A 22,508-nucleotide genomic window follows, 5' to 3' on the forward strand; every position below is an offset into this window, starting at 1 on the left:
CCATATACGTTTTGAAACCTGTCTTGGGTTGCTTGCAATCCAGTTCGAAGGCTGGATTGTTCCTATTGGAGCAGGGTCAAGACTGATTTACATGTGGCTAGGTTCAAACTGAGGTGCTGTGATGGGCAAAAGAACAATGTTGGAATGCTACCCCGAGCAATCACCAGTGGTTAAACTTCTTGCAAGCTGCTTTCCCCCACCCATCATGATTTCTGTGTTTGGCACAGTGCAGCATTGTATCCCAGCCTGTGTACATTTAAAAAAAGGTCTGAAAGGATTGATCATTCCTGGAAGCTAAAGGACCCAGGTCCCAAGTAAAATATAGGGTCCTAATGGCAACCTGATGTGCCCTTCTCTCCAAGACAGAAGCAGCTCATTACTAGATAATCACCCCCAAAATGTGTTAGATGCTGCTGATGCAACAGCAGTGTACCATCATCATCATCATCATCATCAGTGTTACCAAAGGCTGCAGACTACCTAACATCTAGTGTGGAAATGCAGCCCCTGTCCTTTACCAGAGGTTGGTTTACATACCTCATTGACCAGTACAGATTGTACCCCATGAAGGGTTTTAAAGCCAAACTGGAGGAGGTCAAGGAAATCAGCTCCCTTCTAGTAGTTATACAGCGAGCCGAAGAACCCTTGCAGTGGACTGACTGAATGTCCATGAAATGCTTGTTGAATGTGGTACAGTAGATTTAAAGTAACAATAGAAAATCTCATTGTTTGGTAACTTGTCCAGTCATGGAATCATTCTACCAATGTTCTGCAGTAGAATCTGTGAACAGGATGCAAGTCACATATGATGGTATTTACCTGGAATTGACTTGCCGGAGGGTCAAGACAGACCACTGTTTAGTTAGGGAACAACTAGCAGCACTAATGGGGATGATCTGAAAAGGGCCCAAGTAAATTTACTGCCTTGCTACTGAGAGAGCGTAGCCTATATAATCAATATTAACATGAAATGTTTATGAACTAATGTATAATGATGCCGCATAGAAAATGTATTAATGTATTCTTGCAATAACGCGCGCTTGAAAAGTGCCCACGGGGAGTGACCACCAATGTATACGGGGCCTAATGAAAATGACTAATAGTGATGAATTATTAGGTTAAGACATGGTTTTACACTAATTATCATAGGTTATGATGTTAAAGTTTCTGCTAATAAATCATTAGGTATTATTTAGCATGAGTCGAGGCCTAGCTGCCTGGCTCTCATATTAAATGTGTTTTTCTAACGTGCAATGTGCTGACTTGCTGAAGGACATGAACTCTTGTTTTTCCAAACCTAGAAGCTGAATGTAACTGTAGTAGATCCGTTCTCATGAAATTCGACTTGCTTGTAGAAACATTTTAGCCGAATGCAACAGTGTAGATTTATACCTGCTACAAGGTCACCTGAACTTGTACAGACAATGGAGCCACTGACTAAAGATGTCCAAAGAATCACAAGAGGATGAAATCATACCTGAGATTCTACCCCACTGAAGACGTCAATCATAAGGACCAATAAACTACGTGAGAACTGTTATGGGGTGACAAATTGGATAAGCTAATCGAATCTCTATTGGAGGGAGATAGTGGGGTGCAACCCATTAACCAATGAACGTTTAGGGGAATGGACATTGAAAAAGGGATAAACCCCCTTGACACAAGGAAGTAGTTTAGAACAGGAGAGAATAGGAGTTAGTTAGGGAGATGCTGATGTGATTTGCTATGATCCAGACACTTTGTCACTTTGCTTAGTGACTTGCTGATTTTACTTAGAACCATCCTTGTCCTTAGATTGCCTGTTTATACTTTACCTCCTTATGAGGGATGTACCCTTTGCCCTTCCCGTCTGAGCTGAGTCCTGTCCGATGCCGAATCAACTGATGTCCTGAGGACGAAGACAGAAACTGAATGCTGACCCAATATGGAGGGTAACTATATGACAATGAAATTGGGATTGTCTTTTTGCTTTTCCTTTCTAGGTACCAACTGCTTCTTTTTACAGAAACCTTAGTTGGATGTTTTTTCAAATTGATGTTACTAAATTGTTTTGCATGAAGCCCAACATGCTAATGCTAATTTGAGGTTAGTTAAGGGGTTCAATAAACAGACGCAAATAGACAAATGACTGAATCTATACTGTGTTGAACAATGCGCTAACGTTAATCTGCCTAGTTTGATCTATGCTGACGCCTTGTTATGTTTTAATATTCGTGATTATTGCTTTGATGAAATCTTATCAGAGTTGTCATATTGTGACTATGCTATTGTGATTCTTGGTTATGAGATTACTAAACTTGCTAGTAGAATTGTAATCAATAGGGAATAAATATCACAAAACGTACTAAACTGGTGTGGTTATTCATGACTGAAAGGTCATGTTGGTGTCCCGAGTCTTATTAAATGTCTTTGACTAAAGTGAATTGCTTTGTTATAATAAATATTGATGATGTTATTGACATATTGATTGACATGTTGATTAGCTATCTCGTCCTAAGATGTCTTCAATCAGGGTCGAAAGATGCATTGGCCTAAAACGAGTCCCAAAGTGTATAAATTAGGCATAAAGGGACGCGTTAACAGTTCTGGTAGCAGAGCGACAGTTTGGCCCTTTTGGGCACCTAGGACGGAGAATTATTGTTTAGACTTGTTTTTCGAAATAATGCAAGTTGGAGGTATGATGTGTTTCTAAATTCCCCATGACTTTCCCGGAATCTTAGTGCATGCTTAAGTGAGTTGGGTATGCTCTTGGCGTTCTAGCATGTATGGTGTAGAATTGGTGCTTGCTCAGCTTATGCATATTGCAGGTGATTTGTGAAGTTTGTGTGTTTAGGCCAGGTAATGTTGTTTTAGTAGGAGTGGGCGTACTCCGCAGTATGAAGGGAAGTCAGCGAACTTCATGTGAGTGTGGCGCTTTGTGCTCAAAAGTATCCACACGGTTGTTGTTGGTGATGTACGGTCCCGTCGTGGTCTCCGGAGTATATTGACAAGTGTAGGAGACACTTGGTTTTATGTTGTAATTTGTGCGGTTTAATAGGTCAATCAGGCGTGGTTGACAGGTCAAGTTTGAGTCACAGTGCGTGAGTAAAACCTTCGATGGAGATTTGGCAAGTTCTAAAGTGCACTAGAACGAACCATTGACAAGTCGAGAGTAGGATTTGCGAGTCGAATTCTGCTTGCGTATGCGGGAACTGAGAAGGAGAGAGTAGCGGCCAAGGCTTCAAGTGAAATCTCTGTAAAGTTCTAAAGCAATTGTGTACCCTTCCTGTAGTAAACCAGCAAATTTGTATTTTTGTGGTTACAGGTGCTTGCAATATATTGCATTAGTTTTGTGTGAGGAGGACAAGCCGTAAGACTTTGTCAGCTGCAGTGTGTGTGAGTGTGATGTCAGTCGAGCTGCGCTGGGATAGGTCAGTTGCCGAGAGGGGTCACACACGGATTGGCAGCCGTCCATGAGAGGCAATTGGTTGAGAAAAGTGGGTGAAGAGTGTTCTGGGAATTAAAGTCACTTCCTGATTAGTTTCTAAAGCAAAATAAAAAGATGCAAAAATGAAGTTTTTCAAGGCTTTAAAATGTGCCTTAAAGGGAGATACATTTATTACAGCAAGTGTGGGGGAGCCTACACCGCCTGAGAGTACTCCAGCTTATATTGTAATGGAGGAGAAGGGAGTCGCGCCATGTCTTTGGATGAAGCAGTGGTGCAAATTAACAAAAAAGGAGGGATGTTTAGCGTTTCCGGAGTACGGAACGTTTAATACGAGAATTTTGGAGAATTTGCGGTGGATGTTAAGTTTGCAAAAAACGCCCCCGAGGCCAGCTCAGTATGAGGCATTAGCAATCTGGGATTTAATGGGCATTCGACAAAGACAGAAGAAATTTGAAAAGAGAATAAAAAGAGCAGAAAAGACTTTAGCTGAAGCTAGATGGGATAACGAGAGCAGGATGTGGAGAAGGGGAGTAGTTGACGGAGTTAAGATGTTTCCGGCAATAACTCAAGAAGACGAGACGCAGGGAAAGAAAGTCACTTGTAAGACAGACAAAGGCTCTAGTAAAACGAAGAAGACGCAGAGGTCTTGGGTAGATGAAGATGACTTGGACGATGAAGAGTTTCTTAATCAGTTGTTACATGATCGCCCGCCACTGCACCGAGCACTAGTACAGGTCCTGAAGATCTGGCACAGAGTAAGGGAATTACAAATACAGTGCTGACAAGTGATACAGTTCTGATACAAAATGGTGCCAGAGTACCCACTGCACCAGACACGCAGATACAGTTGCAACCTCTGCCGATTCAGAGGCTCTATCCAGATGTCCCAGTACTAGAGACAACTACGAGTCTGATGGTGCCGCCTGATCCAGTCTATACGAGATCAAAGCTAGTGCAGATTGAGCCAACTCCACAATTGCTGCCGCAGCAACAGATGGTTCCGAGTTACACTTATGTTGTAGGACCACAGTCAGTAGCTACAGCACCTATGATGAATCAAGCTATGGGAGTTAATGCTCTGCAGGGTGTGGGACTTGACCAGCTGCTATATCATTGCCAATTACTGTTGGTCCACCAGTACCGCCGTATGCGCAAGAGAAGCCTGGCATGTGTGATCAGGGAGTAATGACCCAGGAGGCGATAAGAGGAGGGTCTATCGGAAACCTGCAGGGAATAACACAGGGAAGTCAGTCAGCCGGAAGGTCTAGATCCTTGCTAGACTTTAGTCCGATGGGGTTCCTTTGGAAACAATGAGGCAAGCAGGGTTAGGTACGCTAACCCCACAGATAATGAGTACAAATAAGAAACAGACACCTATGGTGCAGTCTGGGAACATTTCATTGCAAGGCTTAACAGCGCAACAACTGAATGAGTGGTTAGACAAGCTCAACACTTCGCAGACTACTACGGTGTCCGCGGAGAAGTCCGAGAGAGATGAGTACCTGAATTTTGTGAGACTGGGTGTGGATGCTGTAGAACTGGTAGAAGGGACAAAGGGAGTGAACAGATTAGAGTCATACACAGAAGCAAAGTTGAGGTACCTATGCCCTAAGATAACCAGAGAAGTGAGCAAGGTGCACCAGAGGTTGGCGAACCTGGTAGATAAATATGGCATAGACATAGAAAGTACAAAGAATTTGAAGAGGAGCTACAGGTTAGATTTTGAGCCTAAAGACTTTGAACACATGCGACGTACCGGGATGAAAGCACATCTCAAGGAAATACTGCAGAGTGCTCAGAATTGGGGACCCTTAGAGAAGTGGGTAGGCAGATGGGCAAAGAAGAGAGATAAAGAGAAGGGTGATGGTCCGGCGACAAAGCAGGCTAAAGCTGCACCGGGGGCAGGAACAATAAAGATGTTACCGATGAGAGAAAGCTGAAGGAGAAAGTGATGGTGATGCAGATTAAGGCAGCGCAGGCAGGGATGCATGGAAATGGAATCCAGCAGATGGTACAGCAGCAACTGCAGGGAAATGGAATGTTTCAGGCACAGCCAAGAGGACGAGGTCGTGGAGGCTTTGTAAACAGGGGTCCGGATATTAATACCGTTGTGGTTCAAAATGATGTGCAAGGGATGAAAAAGATGTCACCATGTCACGCGTGCGGGGGCGTGGGGCACTGGAAGCGGGAATGTCCAATGGTGGTGCAGGATGGTGTTGTTCAACAGAGCAATGATGTCGGTACATTTAAAAATGTAAAGGGTCCAAAAATAAGGGGACAAAATCTGAACTTCCAGAATAACATGGTTCAGATGCAAGGGTTACAGCCCATGCAGCAGATACTAATGCTGCGTGTTCAACCAGCACAGGTACAACAAGTGCAACAGCAGATTCCCATGGTACCTAGACAGCAAATGCAGATACCATTAGCTCCGTTGGGACAGCAACAGGTGATGCTTCCTCCACAGGTCAAACAATGAGTCAAAATAACACGGTACAACAGTTCACATTGCGTGGTGAGGATGGAATAAACAATGAAGAGTCGGATGATTGTTCAGACAGTGAGGAGTGCAGGCTTGCAGCGTCCCTAGAAGTAGATCAGAGGGGTCCCTATGTAGAGGGAAAGGTGATGGGACATAAGGTTTAATTCCTGGTTGACACAGGGGCTACACGCTCTACAGTCAGAAGTTCCGAACTTGCCACTTTCAGGGCGTACTATAAGAGTAGTATTAGTAGGAGTAGTTCCTGACAAACCCGATTACAGATCCGGTTCAAGTTGAGATAGGTAACTTCCAGGGATTACATAAATTTGTAGTCTGTGACTCGAGTCCCGTATCCCTACTGGGAAGAGACTTACTGTGCAAGACAAGGTGTTCAGTTACCTGTTCCAACGATGGAATTGAGGTACAGACAAACAGTAATGATGAAGGAGACGATGTTCAGATCTCTGAAATAGAGACTGAAATGGCAAATGAGGAATACCCTTTGATAACCTTGTTCCCGATGCTCACAGTAAATGACTTACCAGCCGATCTGCAGGGAACAGTGACAAAGAAGGTATGGGACCTGACAGGAAAGGAAGTATGGCTAATAAAAGGAGTAGAACTGTTCAAAGTAGAGGTAAAGCCAAATGCGGTGTTTCCCCAGGTACCGCAGTATCACATGGCACAAGATGTCCTTATACAAGTAACGCAGATAATTGCAGACTTTGTGAAGCAGAGGGTTCTGAAAGAGGTATTGAGCAGCCCATGTAATTCACCAATAATGGGTTTGAAAAAGCCTTGGGGAAAAGTTTGAATTGTTCAAGACCTGAGAAAAATACATGAGATTGTGGTAAAATGTTGCCCCATAGTGCCAAATCCAGCAGTGATTATGTTTCAGGCTCCGTGTGATGCAGAGCTGTTCACAGTTGTGGACTTGTCACAAGCATTCTTTTCGGTGCCTCTTCATGAGGATAGCCAGTTTCTCTTCAGTTTTAAATTCCTGGACAAGGTCTACAGTTGGTGCAGAATTCCTCAAGGGTTTTCTGAGTCACCTTTCATCTTCAATCCGGTATTGAAGAAGGATTTGGAGTCACTATAATTGCCTTTCAGTTCGACTCTAGTGCAATACATTGATTATTTGTTGATTGCGTCCAGAACAAAAGATGACTGCAGGTACGACACAATTGCCTTGTTAAATCATTTGTGAAAGTATGGACATAAAGTGTCCGCGAAGAAACTGCAATACTGTCAGAGAGAAGTGAAGTATCTAGGTCACCTGATTGAAAAGGGGTCCAGGAGAATATCCAAAGAAAGAGTGACAGCTATACTGCAAATGAACCCCCCGACAACAAAGAGAGATGTCAGGATGTTCCTAGGAATGGTGGGCTACTGTCGTCAGTGGATCCCTAACTTCTTGATTACCTCTAAACCTTTAGTGAAGTTGAGTTAAGGAAGTACAGGATGGCCCGGGTACTATAACCATGTCCAAGACAGAGATGACGGCATTCATGGGACTGAGGGAATGTATGTGCAGGGCACCAGCTTTAGGTATGCCTGATTACACAAAGCCATTTGTTCTGTTTTGTCATGAACGTGATGCCTGTTCTTTGTCTGTCCTGACACAGGTCCATGGAGGTGCAAACCTCCCAGTAGCATATTTTTCAGCTACTTTGGACCCAGTCGCAGCAGCCTTACCAGGATGTTTGCGTGCAGTTGCAGCAGTTGGTCAAAACCTCACTCAGGGTGAAGGTATAGTGATGGGACATCCCCTAACAGTAATGGTCCCTCATTCAGTTGAGATTCTGCTGACCCGAACCAAAACACAGCATATGACAAATGCAAGACTTACCAGATATGAGACAGTTATACTGGGATCTCCTAATGTTTCCTTGAAATGATGTACTGTATTGAACCCGGCAATCTTGCTTCCTATTGAAAATGTGAACATTGATGATGCTGAGGAAGTCGAACATGATTGTCTGGAGGTAACAAATCTGTGCACCAAACCAAGACCTGACATTAGAGATACTCAATTAGAGGAAAATTATTACATTATGTTTGTTGATGGTTCATGCTTGAGAGACTCAGTGGGAGTACTGAGAGCTGGGTTTGCTGTGTGTACAATCACCGGTATTTTAGAAACTTCCTGGCTCGAAAGAGTGTACTCTGCACAAGTGGCAGAATTAATTGCTCTTAATAGGGCATGCCACACAGCTAAAAACCTGAAAGTCGCAATCTATACTGACAGCAGATACGGATTTGGAATTGTACATGATTTTGGCCAATTGTGGTCACAGAGGGGTTTCATGACCTCTTCTGGTTTCCAGTGAAAAATGGCGAGAAAATTAAAGATATGTTGCACGCGATTCAGTTACCTCTTGAAATTGCCGTGGTGAAATGCAATGCACATGTTAAGTCACAAGACTTTGTGTCAATAGGAAATAGATATGCAGATCAAGTCGCAAGGTTTTGTGAATTGAACTGAATTTCATTTCGAGATCAGTGGGAATTGTTACCTGAAACAGAGAATGAAACATGTACAGAATTTGCATTGAGAATAGTTGACACTTTAAACGAGTTAAAATCCTTACAGGGACGTGCCAGTGAAGAGGAGAAACGCTCCTGGCAGAGAATGCAATGCGTACAGAGGTCTGATGACTTGTGGGTCTCAGAGGAGGGGAAAATGGTTTTGCCAAGTAGTCTTTTGTCACAGTTTGCAAGGTTTTACCATGGTCAAGCACATCTTGGGAGAGACGCAATGATTAGATTGTTCAAAATCGATTGGTTCAATCTGAAATTCAGACAAGCTGCAGAGGTTATCTGTCACAGGTGCATCATCTGTCAGCAGATGAATGCGGGGAAAGGGACCGTGGTAACTTTGAGCCACATAGGGAGAGCTGCAGGTCCGTTTAGCAAGATGCAGATGGATTTTATTGAGAATGCCTGTGTGTGGAGGCTTGAGATATGTGTTGGTGATTGTGTGTGTTTTCAGTCACTGGATTGAAGCTTACCCTACACGTAGAAATGACAACCTCACAGTAGCGGAACTGCTGCTTAGGGAACTAATACCACGTTTTGGGTTTCCGATCTCTTTAGAATCAGATAGGGGCAGACATTTCGACAATGAGGTGATTGAGCTCTTGTGTGCCGCACTGAACATTGAACAGAAGTTGCACTGTAGCTATCGCCCTGAAGCATCAGGACTAGTGGAACAGAGGAATGGTACCCTGAAGTCGAGAATGGCAAAGATGTGCGCAGCTACAAATTTGAAATGGCTAGATGCATTGCCCTTAGTGTTGATGTCAATGAGAAACACACCCAACAAGAAAACAGGACTGATTGCCCGCAGTGCCTGCAAATGCTCTTGTGAATATCACGGATGATATGGTGTTGGACTACTACAAGGGTCTGGTTGACGTGGTCCGCTCTTTTTCTCACCAGCTGGAGGCCACTACACTGCCACCGATAAGTGATCCAGCTCACACTCTGAAGGCCGGTGACTGGGTTGTTGTCAAGAAGCATGTGAGAAAGTCGTGTCTGGAGCCACGTTGGAAGGGGCCATATCAAGTAATACTGACAACTACCACAGCTGTTAAATGTGCAGGTCTTCCGAATTGGATACATGCCAGTCACACAAAGAAGGTGACGTGTCCAACTGATGAGGAACTTGAATTGTCCAAAACAACAGTTGCAAAGAAGGAAGTCTCAAGGCCGGAGAGAAATCAAAGGGGAACTGAGACTAAAGGGGAGCCTGCTGAGGACGGCTTAGTCCCTCAAACAGTAAACGAGTTCCAGAGAGGTGACAGAGAGCCTATCTCAGCCGAGGCAGCAGGGGAACCGAGACAAGAAGAGGTTCTCCCAGAAGCAGACGGATAAGGGTTTGAAGTTGAGCCCATAACAGACCCAGAAGACGAAGGAGGTGTGGCGGAAGGAGGCCAAGGTGTTTTGACTCCTCCCGAGCCACTTGCAGGTCTATCAAGAGAAAACACCATAGCACAAGAGGAGGGTGCTGTTCAATGTCCTGCAAGGCCAAGGAGAAGGAAAACACTTAAAGGAGATAACTGGCCAGAGACACAAGTTGCAGGGGAAAGAGTGGTCCCTAGTGACACAATAGAGGAAGAAGTTGATCCAACCAGAAAATAAGATCTCAGTGAAGGAGAGCTGCAGAGTGACCGCAAACTGAAAAGAAAAAGAGTCGCAAACAGAAGGTACTCAGGCCCTGAATGGGCGTATGCAACATCAGCTGAATGGCAACAAGAATTCTTGGCATTTTGTTTTGATCGAGAGTTTCCAGGTCAATGCTACGGCACCTGAATTCAACATTAAAAAGAGACTGTGTTAAAATTAAAATTGAAAAGGCTAAAAAGCTGAGAAAAGAGATTGATAAATTGCTGGATGTGACACTGATAACCTGAATTGACTTTGAAAACCGATTATGACAAGCTGCTAAACCTGATTTACAAAAGGGTCCTGGAGTGAGTGAAACGCTGTAAATACTTGCTGAGAAAGAAAGAGACTTTGCATTGAAGGAAAAAAAAAAAGGCTTTTTATATCATCCTCAAGTTGATTGTTTGCCTTGTATTATCTTGCCTTCTGATTCTATACAGATCATGAGTTACACTAGAGATAGTAGTAGTAAGGGTAGGACTCGTGCATGTTTGATTGTTGGTGTGGGAGTTATGTCTGCAATAATAATCATAAGTGTGATTGTGGGAATGCCATTGGTGGATAAGAAAGTGACTAACAATGCTTCAACTCCTGAAACTGCTACACTAACACTGTGGAAAAAGTTTGAGCAGGATACTAAATACTTGCATGAGGGAACTAACTCAAAAGGGGAACTATCTACTAACGTCTTCTATCGCTTGCTGAATGAGTATGTTGATACAATGGATGCAAGAAATTGCTGTGTGCGCACAAAGATTCCTTCATCAGTACAAGAAGGGGTTACTTATCATAGTCTGCCATTAACATACAGGATAAGTTGCAGTTTGCTATTAACCAGATTCTATGATCAAGAACATGTGCAATACTTATACTCTAACTTAGATGTAGTGCTTTCTTTTGTGCCCGTGATTGAGTTTATAAACAAATTAGCTAAAAAGCACAGCATAAAAATGAGTTAGGAGTTTCTTTGAGCCGACACTGACATTTGGGACAGCTTATGCACATCGCAATAATCTCACCTGCTTACTAACACCTATAGAGAAAAGCTTCTTAGATCACACTGATGATAGACGCAAGGCATTGAAAGAAAGGCTAGAAAAGGGCTTAGAAAAACGCACGTTTGCAACTGATTATGCTTACACCGTAATAAAGACACAAGGCAAATTAGCTATAGACGCACTGCATGTAGGTAGGCTTTGCTTATATAGGCCAAAATCTGAGCTTGATACTTTGTCTGTGGGAACGAGTGAGTGCAGACGTGTTTTTGTTTCAGAGTAAGTGGACGTTCATGTTAAATGGACAGGATCCAGCGATCCCTGGGATCTATTATGATATGTGGACTTAATGCTTATTACCGTCTCCCTAAAGGATGGTAGGGGACATGTTGTTTGGGAATAGTTTTCCCAAAGATCTACCAGATTGATGACTCAAAGCAAATTCCTAAAATGTCTGAATTACATCTTGATAGACAGAAAAGAGAGACAGCGGCTGCTGTCGTTGGTGACATATTTGGAGCCATAATTCCTTCAGTAGGGGTTATCTTAAACTCCATAAAGATTTGAAAGTTGTCTACTATTGTGGATAACATGCTGACAAACTTCACAGGGGCTATACTCCTGATGGATACTGAACTTGCTGCGGAGAGGGCTATGACTCTTCAAAACCGGCCTGCTTTAAACATTCTTTTAGCAAATAGTGGCAGAGTCTGTAAGATGCTTAATGAGTGCCATTGTTGTGCATTCATACCAGATAACAGCAGGAAGATTAGAGGTATGCTTACTAACTTAACAAGAGAAAGTGCAGATTTGAAAGAGCTGAAGGAACTTGGAGTGTGGGAAAAGGTTGGGAAAGGAATTACCAAAGTAGGAAACTGGTTTAGTAGCATTTGAAATGGGGTATTTGCAAATATAAAAGGGGGTATACTGATTGTTCTAATTTGCTTATTGGGACTGTGGTTACCCTGCAAAATTTATAAAAGAATCAAAAGAGATTTGGTAAAACGTAATAAAAGAAAAGAAGAAAAGGAGAAAGAGGAAATGTTTAAAGAAATTTGGGAAAGGTCCCATAGAAAGGAAGAAATTGAGATGCAAATTTAAAGAAAATGAGAAGTTGTGAAGGGAAAGGTTTTGTATGATAAGAGTCATCAGAGGAGGGACTGAGAGAGCGTAGCTTATATAATCAATATTTACATGAAATGTTTATGAACTAATGTATAATGATGCCGCATGGAAAATGTATTAATGTATTCTTGCAATAACGCATGCTTGAAATGTGCCCACGGGGAGTGGCTGCCAAGGTATACGGGGACTGATGAAAATGACTAATAATGATGAATTATTATGCGAAGACATCGTTTTACACTAATTATCATCGGTTATGATGTTAAAGTTTCTGCTAATAAATCATTAGGTCTTATTTAGCAGGAGTCGAGGACTAGCTGCCTGGCTCTCATATTAAATATGTTTTTCTAACGTGCAATATGCTGACTTGCTGAAGGACATGAACTCTTGTTTTTCCAAAGCTAGAAGCTGAATGTAACTGTAGTAGAGCCGTTCTCATGAAATTCGACTTGCTTGTAGAAACATTTTAGCTGAATGCAACAGTGTAGATTTATACCTGCTACAAGGTCGCCTGAACTGGTACAGACAATGGAGCCACTGACTAAAGATGTGCAAAGAATCACAAGAGGATGAGATCATACCGGACATTCTACCCCCCTAAAGACGTCAATCATAAGGACCAATAAACTACGTGAGAACGGTTATGGGGTGACAAATTTGATGAGCTAATCGAATCTCTATTGGAGGGAGATAGTGGGGTGCAACCCATTAACCAATGAACTTTTAGGGGAATGGACATTGAAAAAGGGATAAAACCCCTTGACACAAGTAAGTAGTTTAGAACAGGAGAGAATAGGAGTTAGGGTGATGCTGATGCGATTTACTATGATCCAGACACTTTGTCACTTTGCTTATTGACTTGCTAATTTTACTTAGAACCATCCTTGTCCTTAGATTGCCCGTTTATACTTTACCTCCTTATGAGGGAAGTACCCTTTGCCCTTCCCGCCTGAGCTGAGTCCTGACTGATGGCGAATCAACTGATCCCTGAGGACGAAGACAGAATCTGAATGCTGACCCAATATGGAGGGTAACTATATGACAATGAAATTGTGATTGTCAATTTGCTTTTCCTTTCTAGGTACCAACTGCTTCTTTTTACAGAAACCTTGGATGTTTTTTCAAATTGATGTTACTAAATTGTTTTGCATGAAGCCCAACATGCTAATGCTAATTTGAGGTTAGTTAAGGGGTTCACTAAACAGACGCAAATAGACAAATGTCTGAATCTATACTCTGTTGAACAGTGCGCTAACGTTACTCTGCTTAGGTTGATCTATGCTGATGCTGTGTTATGTTTTAATATTCGTGATTCTTGCTTTGATGAAATCTTATCAGAGTTGTCATATTGTGACTATGCTATTGTGCTTCTTGGTTATGAGATTAATAAACTTGCTAGTAGAATTGTAATCAATAGGGAATAAATATCACAAAACGTACTAAACTGGTGTGGTTATTCATGACTGAAAGGTCATGGTGGTGTCCTCAGTCTTATTAAATGTCTTTGACTAAAGTGAATTGCCTTGTTATATTAAATATTGATGATGTTATTGACATATTGATTGACATGTTGATTAGCTATCTCGTCCTAAGGTGTCTTCAATCAGGGTCAAAAGATTCATTGGCCTGAAACGAGTCCCAAAGTGTATAAATTAGGCATAAAGGGACGCGTTAACACTACTCAACCAGCGAAGCTATCGGGGATGTTCAGTCTGGATGCACTAGATTGTCCACCATCTGGAAGAGTTCCACATGATGGTTCTTTGCCATATCAGTCATCATGGGTGACTCAAGTTGCCTTAACGCTGAAGACTGCATATTCATCCCCGTTGAAATTTACAAAGGCTGCCCTTTTCATTTGTATACATTATGGCATTTAGTATACTCAGAGAAAGTATTTTGCAAAGGGAGCAACATTTTTTATGCCGCACAGAGTGCACATTTGTGCACAGATGCTGTCGTTCTTTACAAAAAAAAAATTATAATTTGGTCTTTTACATATTATTCAACCAAATGTTTCTAAACACCTTTTCTGACCAAACTCACATTGCTATTGGATCATGTCTTTGTTCATAAGAGCTACATTGGCTGATACCAGTTGATGATTGACTGGTTAGATGGTCCCCGGTGTAGATATGTCACTTTAAAAATCAACTGAATGAAACAGATTGTGTGAGCATTACCTACATACTTTTCAATACAGCTTACCATGTACACATGATTGAAAGACCATGATTTGCAGTTGGTAATTGTGCAGCTTAGGATGATTACCAGGCCTGGGTGGAATTTGCTGAGTTTCACCCTGTGGAATATGCAGACGTTTCACAAAAACTCAGCAAGATTCTGCAGAGTCCTTCGAGTGGGTGGAACCGGGTATGTCATTTTGCTCATGCAGATTTTTAGCTCCCAAAAATCATATTGAGATGCAAATCCTCATTCATACTCGGTAGCTTAGTGTTGACAAGCCGCACACAAAAATAAATTCTGCCACACAGCGGTTGGTGGAGTTTTGCCGGAACTCCCCTTTCCAAGCTGAACACGGAGTGGCCAAAATTCTGCAAATACAGCTGGCGGAGCTGAATTTTTTCGCCACCCCTAATGATTACCTGCCATATCTAAGTTTTAAGATACCTTGCAAAAAAGTCAACTTCTTGATTGTACATATTGTGACTATAGGTACATTAATTGAACATGGAACAATCTGTTGCCTCTAACAGTCTTGTCTGAAAGCAGTTTCTCCTCTTCTTTGTTGCAGAATGAATCTCAAATTTTCCCTCCAACAACAGGCGGTGCAGAGAAGATGTGTCATGATTTAAAAGTTCCTCTTCTGGGTAAAGTGCCTCTGGACCCTCGGATAGGTATGCTTCATTTTGCACTTGCTAAGAGTGATTGCCTCAAGAGGTATGCAAGCCATTTAAATCTTGATCCTAGTTTTGTAGTCTTTTTTTGTTTGGGATAGACATTTATTTTATTTACATTTAGTTTTTTCACTTAGTTATTATTAATTTTATGCTTCTGTGTTGCCTACATTAATCAGTCAAGTGACCCTTGGCTTTGCTTGTTCTGTGCACAATTGGCTTGATTTTAAACTCATCTCTGTCCCTTCTTATGCCAATCTCTGGGCGATCCCTCTCCTTTGGTGAGATAAAACCCTTGTTTGTTTTATCTTTCATTATGAGATGGGAAAAGGAAATTATTTCTCTCAGTCCGTACAATACACTTTAATAGAGCAGATATTTCCAGTAATTGACAAATGCATTTTCTTCTTTGAAGACTGCATATTAAGTCTGTAATGTTACGGACAGGCTCAGTATTTTAGGAATTTCAGGAGCTTTCACAATTTTGTGGGACAACGGTGAAACTGACATTGACATTAATTGGTTTAATTTAACATCAGTGTTGGAGCACAGAATGGAATAAGTTAGCTTAAACCTTTTTAAAGCTTTGCTTCACAGTTCATGATTTCTGTGAATTACATTAACATCATGGATATTGTCCCGGAAAGTTATTGGCTATTTGATATTTTTTCCTCATAACTTCCAATACGATAAAATGATGCAGTCATAATACGCTGTCAGGGGTATGATATCTATTATTGCTTAAGGAATTTTCAATTTTATAAGCAACAACGTGAAGCACAATTTAAACCATAAAAGGACAGTGGAAGAATTTGTTGAGGATTATACTTAAGAATGCCATACGGAAACTACCTATCATGATCTTTAATAGATTCTTACTGTTGTATGTGAGCTAGGTTTTCCAAAAGGAGGATGTTTTTAATTCTGGGACGCTGCCTCTCCTTGGCTAGTGGCAAGTCCTTACCTAAGGAAGCCAACTTTGAGTTTCTCCCATATGCAGAAAACAACTGAGAGTCAGACCCTAGACTGTTCTGTAAATCAATTCCGGGATCACCTTCAAGTGGAGCCAAAGCCTCCAAAGATCAGCAGACCACAGAATATGTTGTAATGTGTCTGACTGTAAAGCTTTTTAGCATTTAATTAACCACCACATCTTATTGTAGCTGATGTTGTTCCACCAGCTGTTAACAAAAATATATGGATTAATGATAGTCGACTTCTTTAGAATGCAAACCAGATTTTCCATTATTTGTAGACACCAAATGGAAAGTAAACCCCCAAATTAATGTTATGATCATCTTCTGTAAAGAGTGTGTATAACGGAAGAGCATTAAGCCTCTGATCGCATGCCCTGTTGCGACCAAAGGGCAGTGAGTTACCCTGGTTTTCTTTTATGAGGAAGCTTTCTGTCCCAGATAAGCTCCATACAGTCAACTGAGAGTCTGGCCAGAACTGTGAGCTTGGTCAGTACCAGTTAAGAGCTGTGCAGCCTAAACCACGACCTCTTTACAAATTTTCTCCTACTCATAAGCAGCACCTTACATAATCTTGCGCCGCCAATTTAAGGGTCCGCTATTCCACTACACCATTCAGGAGGCGGCAATCCCATATTTAAATATAGTGCTACAGGCTATAAATTTTAGCACACACTGATCACCATAGTCATATGGGATTGGTTACACTTAGAATGTAAGGTACGCTGCAACCACCCATGCAGAGTGGAAACACTCTTGAGGACCTCATTATCTCAGTGTGAAGTGACCTGCATCCCTATTCTTGCTGCGAAGTGGCTAAACTGATAAGATGTCCGAGAAAGACTCTAACAGCCACGAAGAGGACAAATTCAGAGTCTCCAGCACCAGAATCTCCTATAAAAGACAAAACTGAAATAAAGGACACAAAAGACACGATCCTCGAAAATGTTTCCAACTTACAACTCGCTAGGACAACAAACGATTGCATGGACATCATGCAGCAGGATGTGGCGGGCACGAGAACTGATATCAAGCAAATAGCAGGCAAGCTATTGTTGAAGTGGTAGTCCCACAGAACCATAATAAAACAGTATATATCATTAACACGGGCTGTAATGGCAATGAGAAAAGTCGCTTTAATAGCCTATCTGTGTCCTTTTAAAAAAATGGCCAAACTTGAACTATAACCAAACCGGCAACAGCACCCTCTAGAACACTCCCAACAGAGGCCAAGTCCCTCAGATTTTCTACTGCACGTCGTGTGAATGGAGACTCCCTGAGCTCTGCTCAGTTTCTTCAGCTATTACTTCTTTTTGGATCATCCAAGACTATATTTCACGTTTCATTTCTCTGACCCTGGTACTAATATGTCAGAGTAGCAGAGAACAAGGTAAATGACTACAAAATATGTCTAACTTTTTCCACAAAATCTCTTACGTTCTTAGAGATGAAGCTGTTATTGGGACTACAGAAACTTAAATCTGTCACTTATGATGAGGACATTGAAGGTTCCTTCACCTCACCGGAGAGGTCAAAGGGAAGAGGTTGTGCCAAGGCTCCCCAGAAGGCACGCAGAAAAGCCATAAGAAAGACTTACCATGACTCTTCATAGGCACTTCTCATAGAGTGACAAAATTGGAAAAAACGTCCTCTGAGGCAGACCCTCAACTTCCTCTTCAGCCCTGACACTACATAAGGGAGATCCCCATAACCTGACAATGAGACGTCTACAGCAAAACCGCTGTCACAGTCATTGGTAACAACAGTTACGATCACAATGTCGATGATCACAACCATGTCGACTATTATTGCCTCTTCTACGACGGCCTTCTCCATGACGACCTCAACTATGACATCATCATCTACAAATTGCCTTGTCTACAATGGCCTCATCTACGATAGCATTGTCTGCGAAAGCCTTAACTAGGATATCATCGTCTACGACAGCCTCATTGACAAATTGCCTCATCTATGGGTGGTCTTGTCAGCAGCAGTCTCATCTATGACAGTCGTCTGCGACGGGTCATTGATGATTGTCTACGAAGGCCTCATCGACGGCAGCTGTCTACGAAAGCCTCATCTACGATTGTTGTTTATGATGGTCATCTACGACAGCCTCATCTACAATGGTCGTCCACGTCAGTCATCTAAAACAGCCTCCTCTACGACGATCGCCTGTGACAGCCTCATCTACACTGGTAGTCTGCGTCAGCCTTCGACTATGATGGTCTACAAAGGACAGCCTTGTCTAAACCTAGTCTAGGATAACCAAGGCTACGACAGCCTTGTCTACGACTGCATTGCTTATGACAGACTCATCTATGACTGCATCCTATATGACGAAGGCCTTATTAACAACAAACATTGTCAGCGTAAGTCCAGTCGTCTTCATCTGATAGAGAATTCTAGTTGCAGATTCCTTACCTTAGAATTTTCCCCCAGGCGTCAGACTGGATCCGGAGATTTTTTTTTCGAGCAATACCCTTATGCGTCAGTAGGTGGCGTCGGATGACTCCGCAGGAGTCGTAGGCGTCGTGGTCGCCATGATGACGTTAGGAGTAGTACATAGACAGCCGCCCTCACGCAGTGACGTCAGTTCTTTTCTTTCCGTGCCACGCACTGATCCAAGAGAGAGCTTCCCTCTGCTATTTTTTGGGCCGAATTCGACAGTTTTGTCGACTTTATTGGGGTGTCGAGGATGTTCCCGAAGACCGGGTTCAAGCCCTGTGAGGACTGCCACCGCATGATGTCGGTGACTGACCCTCATCGTGTCTGTCTGTGGTGCCTCGAGCACGACCACGACCCGAAGTCGTGCTCCGAGTGCCGGGCGATGCATCCGAAGGCTTTGAGGGAGCGGTCCCTAAAGCTGATGGCGGCCCGGCACTCGACTCCGCGCAAGTCCCATTCTCTCTTGAGAGGAAGGTCTCGAGATCGGTCGCGGAGCCATCACCACTCATCGTCATCGAAATTGTCGGGTCGCGGTAAGAAAAAGAAGTTGTCGAAGAAGTCCCATCGCTCTCCGACTTCATCCCGTCGCTCGGCTGACGCGACGTGGGACGAGCGTCAACTAAGTAGGCTTCCGTCTTTGGAGCCTACGCCTGGGTCGGCTCTGCCTTTCCCCGAGTATCCCAGAGCCAGAGCGACCCCCGCCCAACTCAGAGTTTTACGAGGCCATGCGTCCTCACCTTTGGGCGTGCCGGCCCGATACGACTCCTTCGGGCCCAAGGGGCTTGGCCGAGGGGTTTTTGGGTTCCGCGCTGGCGGCTTCGGCCCCGGCCACAGAGGTCGCCTTTGGATCCGTGAGCGGATCCGCCTCGACGCCGGTCGCACAGTCGAGACCTTCCCCGGCGCCGGGACGTTCAGCAACGCTCTCGATGTCGGTAGTGGCCACTATCGACGTCGACCCCATTCTCATCCCCAACGACTCGGAGCGGTGTGGGCCGACGCCACCTTTGGCTTCGGTGAGCCCTATTCGCCTGAGGTCGGATTCTGACCCATTTTCCTATGGGTACGAATATGGGGAGGAATTGGAGGGGTCCCTGGACCCTTATGAATACCAGGAAGACCCTACTATGGACTGGGCACAGGACTTGGGCGAAGCCAGTGGTCTTGATACTTCTCCTGACTCTGGCATGCTGTCTCCTCCTACCGTGGCTACGGCGGAAGGAGCTACCTCTGGTATGGTGGTTAGTAGAGCGGCTGAGGTCCTTGGCCTTGAGCTACCTACTGTCGAAGTCAGGTCTAACCTCCTGACGGAGGTGCTTCAGCCTGGGGCTTCTACTTCTGAACCCCTTCTTCCATTTAATGAAGCCCTCACTGACGTCCTTTTGGGTACGTGGTCCAAACCCAACACAGGGGCTCCTGTGAACAGGACGATCGCTTACCGCCATCAGCCTGCGCCGAACGACCCGAAGCTCCTGTCCCAGCATCCTATGCCCGAGAGTCTTGTTATCCAGGCTTCCTCTTCTTCTGGCGCGTTCCCTTCTGCACCCCCGGATAGGGAATCCAAAAGACTGGAACAGTTCGGTAAGAAGTTGTTTTCTTCCTCCAGCCTCGCGCTGCGGTCCGTGAACACCGCATGCCTTTTGGGCCGTTATTTCCACTCTCTGTGGGATATGGTTGTGGAAGTCCTGCCGCAGATACCTGAGGAGGCCCGTGCTATCGTCTTCCAAGCAGTCAAAGACGAGCGAGACGGGGCAAAGTTCACCATTCGTTGTGGGCTGGATACGACCGATTCTCTGGGCAGATCGGTTGCTACGACAGTGGCCTTGAGGCGCCATGCCTTGTTACGTACTTCTGGTTTTTCGGGGGATGTCCAACAGTCACTCATGGACATGCCCTTTGATGGTACCCGTCTCTTCGGAGACAAAGCGGACTCGGCCTTAGAGAGGTTCAAGGAGTCCAGGGCTACAGCTCGGTCCCTTGGCCTTTCTGCCACCACACACCCCCAACAGTCCGCTTTTCGTTCCTTTTGTGGCCACGGAAGGGGCGCCCTGTCGCATTCTCAACCCAGCCACCGGGCCATGCATGCTGGACAGCCTATGCGTGGCCGGGGGCGCAGAATCCCACGAGGTCATGGGACAGGGAACCAGAGGTCTGTCCAGTCCACCCCTACCCCCGCTGCAGCCTCCATACCTTCCTAGTCCGTCCCCTCACTCCCGCCCAGTAGGAGGCAGAATCCGCCATCATCTGCCCCACTGGGAACATATCACCACGGACGGGTGGGTTTTGCAAATAATTCGAAAGGGCTACTCCCTCCCTTTCGAATCCGCACCACCACACATGCCACCATCCTTCCATCCCATTTTGGAGGATCATTTGGTGCTTCTCCGCCAGGAAGTCGCGGCTCTCTTGGCCAAGGGAGCTATAGAAAGGGTCCCTGTTGCAGAAGTAGGTTGTGGTTGTTATCCCCACTACTTTCTGATACCAAAGAAGGACAAAGGCTTGCGCCCTATCCTAGATCTTCGGGACCTGAACTACTTCCTCAAGAAGGAGAAGTTCAAAATGCTCACCCTGGCTCAGGTTCTGTCTGCCTTAGACCCAGAAGACTGGATGGTAGCGTTGGACTTGCAGGACGCTTATTTCCACATCCCCATCCTGCCTGCCCACATACGTTACCTAGGATTCGTGGTAGGTCATGAGCACTTTCAGTTTACCGTGCTCCCTTTCGGCCTTACCAGTGCCCCTCGGGTGTTCACTAAAGTGATGGCGGTGGTTGCAGCTCATCTGCGCAGGTTAGGGGTCTCAGTCTTCCCCTACCTAGATGACTGGCTGTTGAAGGCGCCTTCGCCCCAGACAGTGGTCCCACACCTTCAGACTACGGCGAACCTCCTGCACCAGCTGGGGTTCACTATCAATGTGCCGAAGTCACACCTGACTCCCTCTCAGACGCTCCCTTTCATCGGGGCAGTTCTGGACACAGTGCGGTTTCGGGCTTATCCTCCCCAAAAGCAAGTCCAAGACATTCAGGCTATGATTCTGATCTTTCAGCCTTGGTCTTGGGTTTCGGTGCGACAGACTCTGAGGCTGCTGGGCCTCTTGGCCTCCTGCATCATGCTAGTAACACACACCAGGTGGCATATGCGGGCTCTGCAGTGGGACGTGAAGTTCCAGTGGGCGCAGCATCAGGGAAATCTCTCCGACATGGTCCAGATCTCGGAGGGGACTGCGAAAGACCTGCAGTGGTGGCTTTCAAATCCCAATTGGGTCAATGGCAGATCCCTCTCCCTTCCCCAAACAGATCTCTCAATAGTGACAAATGCGTTGCTTCTGGGTTGGGGCAGCCACGTGGGAGAGGCAGAGATCAGAGGCATCTGGTCTCCGGCTGAGTTGGGACTCCACATAAACATGCTGGAGCTCCGAGCGCTCAGACTTGCGTTGAAAGCATTCCTTCCCTCTCTCAAAGGGAAAGTGCTGCAGGTGTTCACAGACAACACTACCGCCATGTGGTACTCCAACAAACAAGGCGGGGTAGGGTCCTGGATGCCTCTGGACATGTCTGGTACATCAGGGCATTACCCTGATGGTTCAACATCTGGCGAGCTCTCTCAACGCCAGAGCAGACTAATTCAGCCGCTGGCGCACTGTCGATCACGAATGGCGTCTCCATCCGGAGGTGGCGCAAGGGCTCTTTCTCATGTGGGGAGAGCCTTGGTTAGATCTGTTCGCCTCTGCAGAGAACGCGCAATGTCAGCTATTTTGCACGTTGGAGTTTCCAAGGCGGCACTCGCTCGGAGACGTGTCTCGAGTGGAGCTCCGGCCTCCTTTATGCCTTCCCGCCTATCCCTCTTCTGCCCAGAGTTCTCAAGAAGATCAAGAGCGACCGGGCCCAAGATATCGTGGTGGCTCCGGACTGGGCTCGAAGAGTGTGGTATCCCGAGCTACTGTGCATGTCCATCGATCCTCCACTCAGACTGCCTCTTCGGGCGGATCTTCTGTCGCAGCAGCAGGGGATGGTCCTCCTCCCGAACCTGTCCAACC

At 44.8% G+C, this 22,508-nt stretch overlaps 1 protein-coding gene across 1 annotated transcript in view; it reads left to right on the top strand.

Annotated features, from left to right (window-relative positions):
- Positions 1–22,508, top strand: part of NUBP1 (NUBP iron-sulfur cluster assembly factor 1, cytosolic) — a 320,559-nt gene that overhangs the window by 159,304 nt on the left and 138,747 nt on the right. Inside the window, exon 9 of the mRNA XM_069210416.1 lies at positions 14,952–15,054. Coding sequence (XP_069066517.1) covers positions 14,952–15,054 — 103 coding nt within the window. The remainder of the gene's footprint in view (positions 1–14,951; positions 15,055–22,508) is intronic.

Source organism: Pleurodeles waltl, chromosome 10 (genome assembly GCF_031143425.1).
Source record: "Pleurodeles waltl isolate 20211129_DDA chromosome 10, aPleWal1.hap1.20221129, whole genome shotgun sequence".
NCBI lineage: Eukaryota > Metazoa > Chordata > Amphibia > Caudata > Salamandridae > Pleurodeles > Pleurodeles waltl.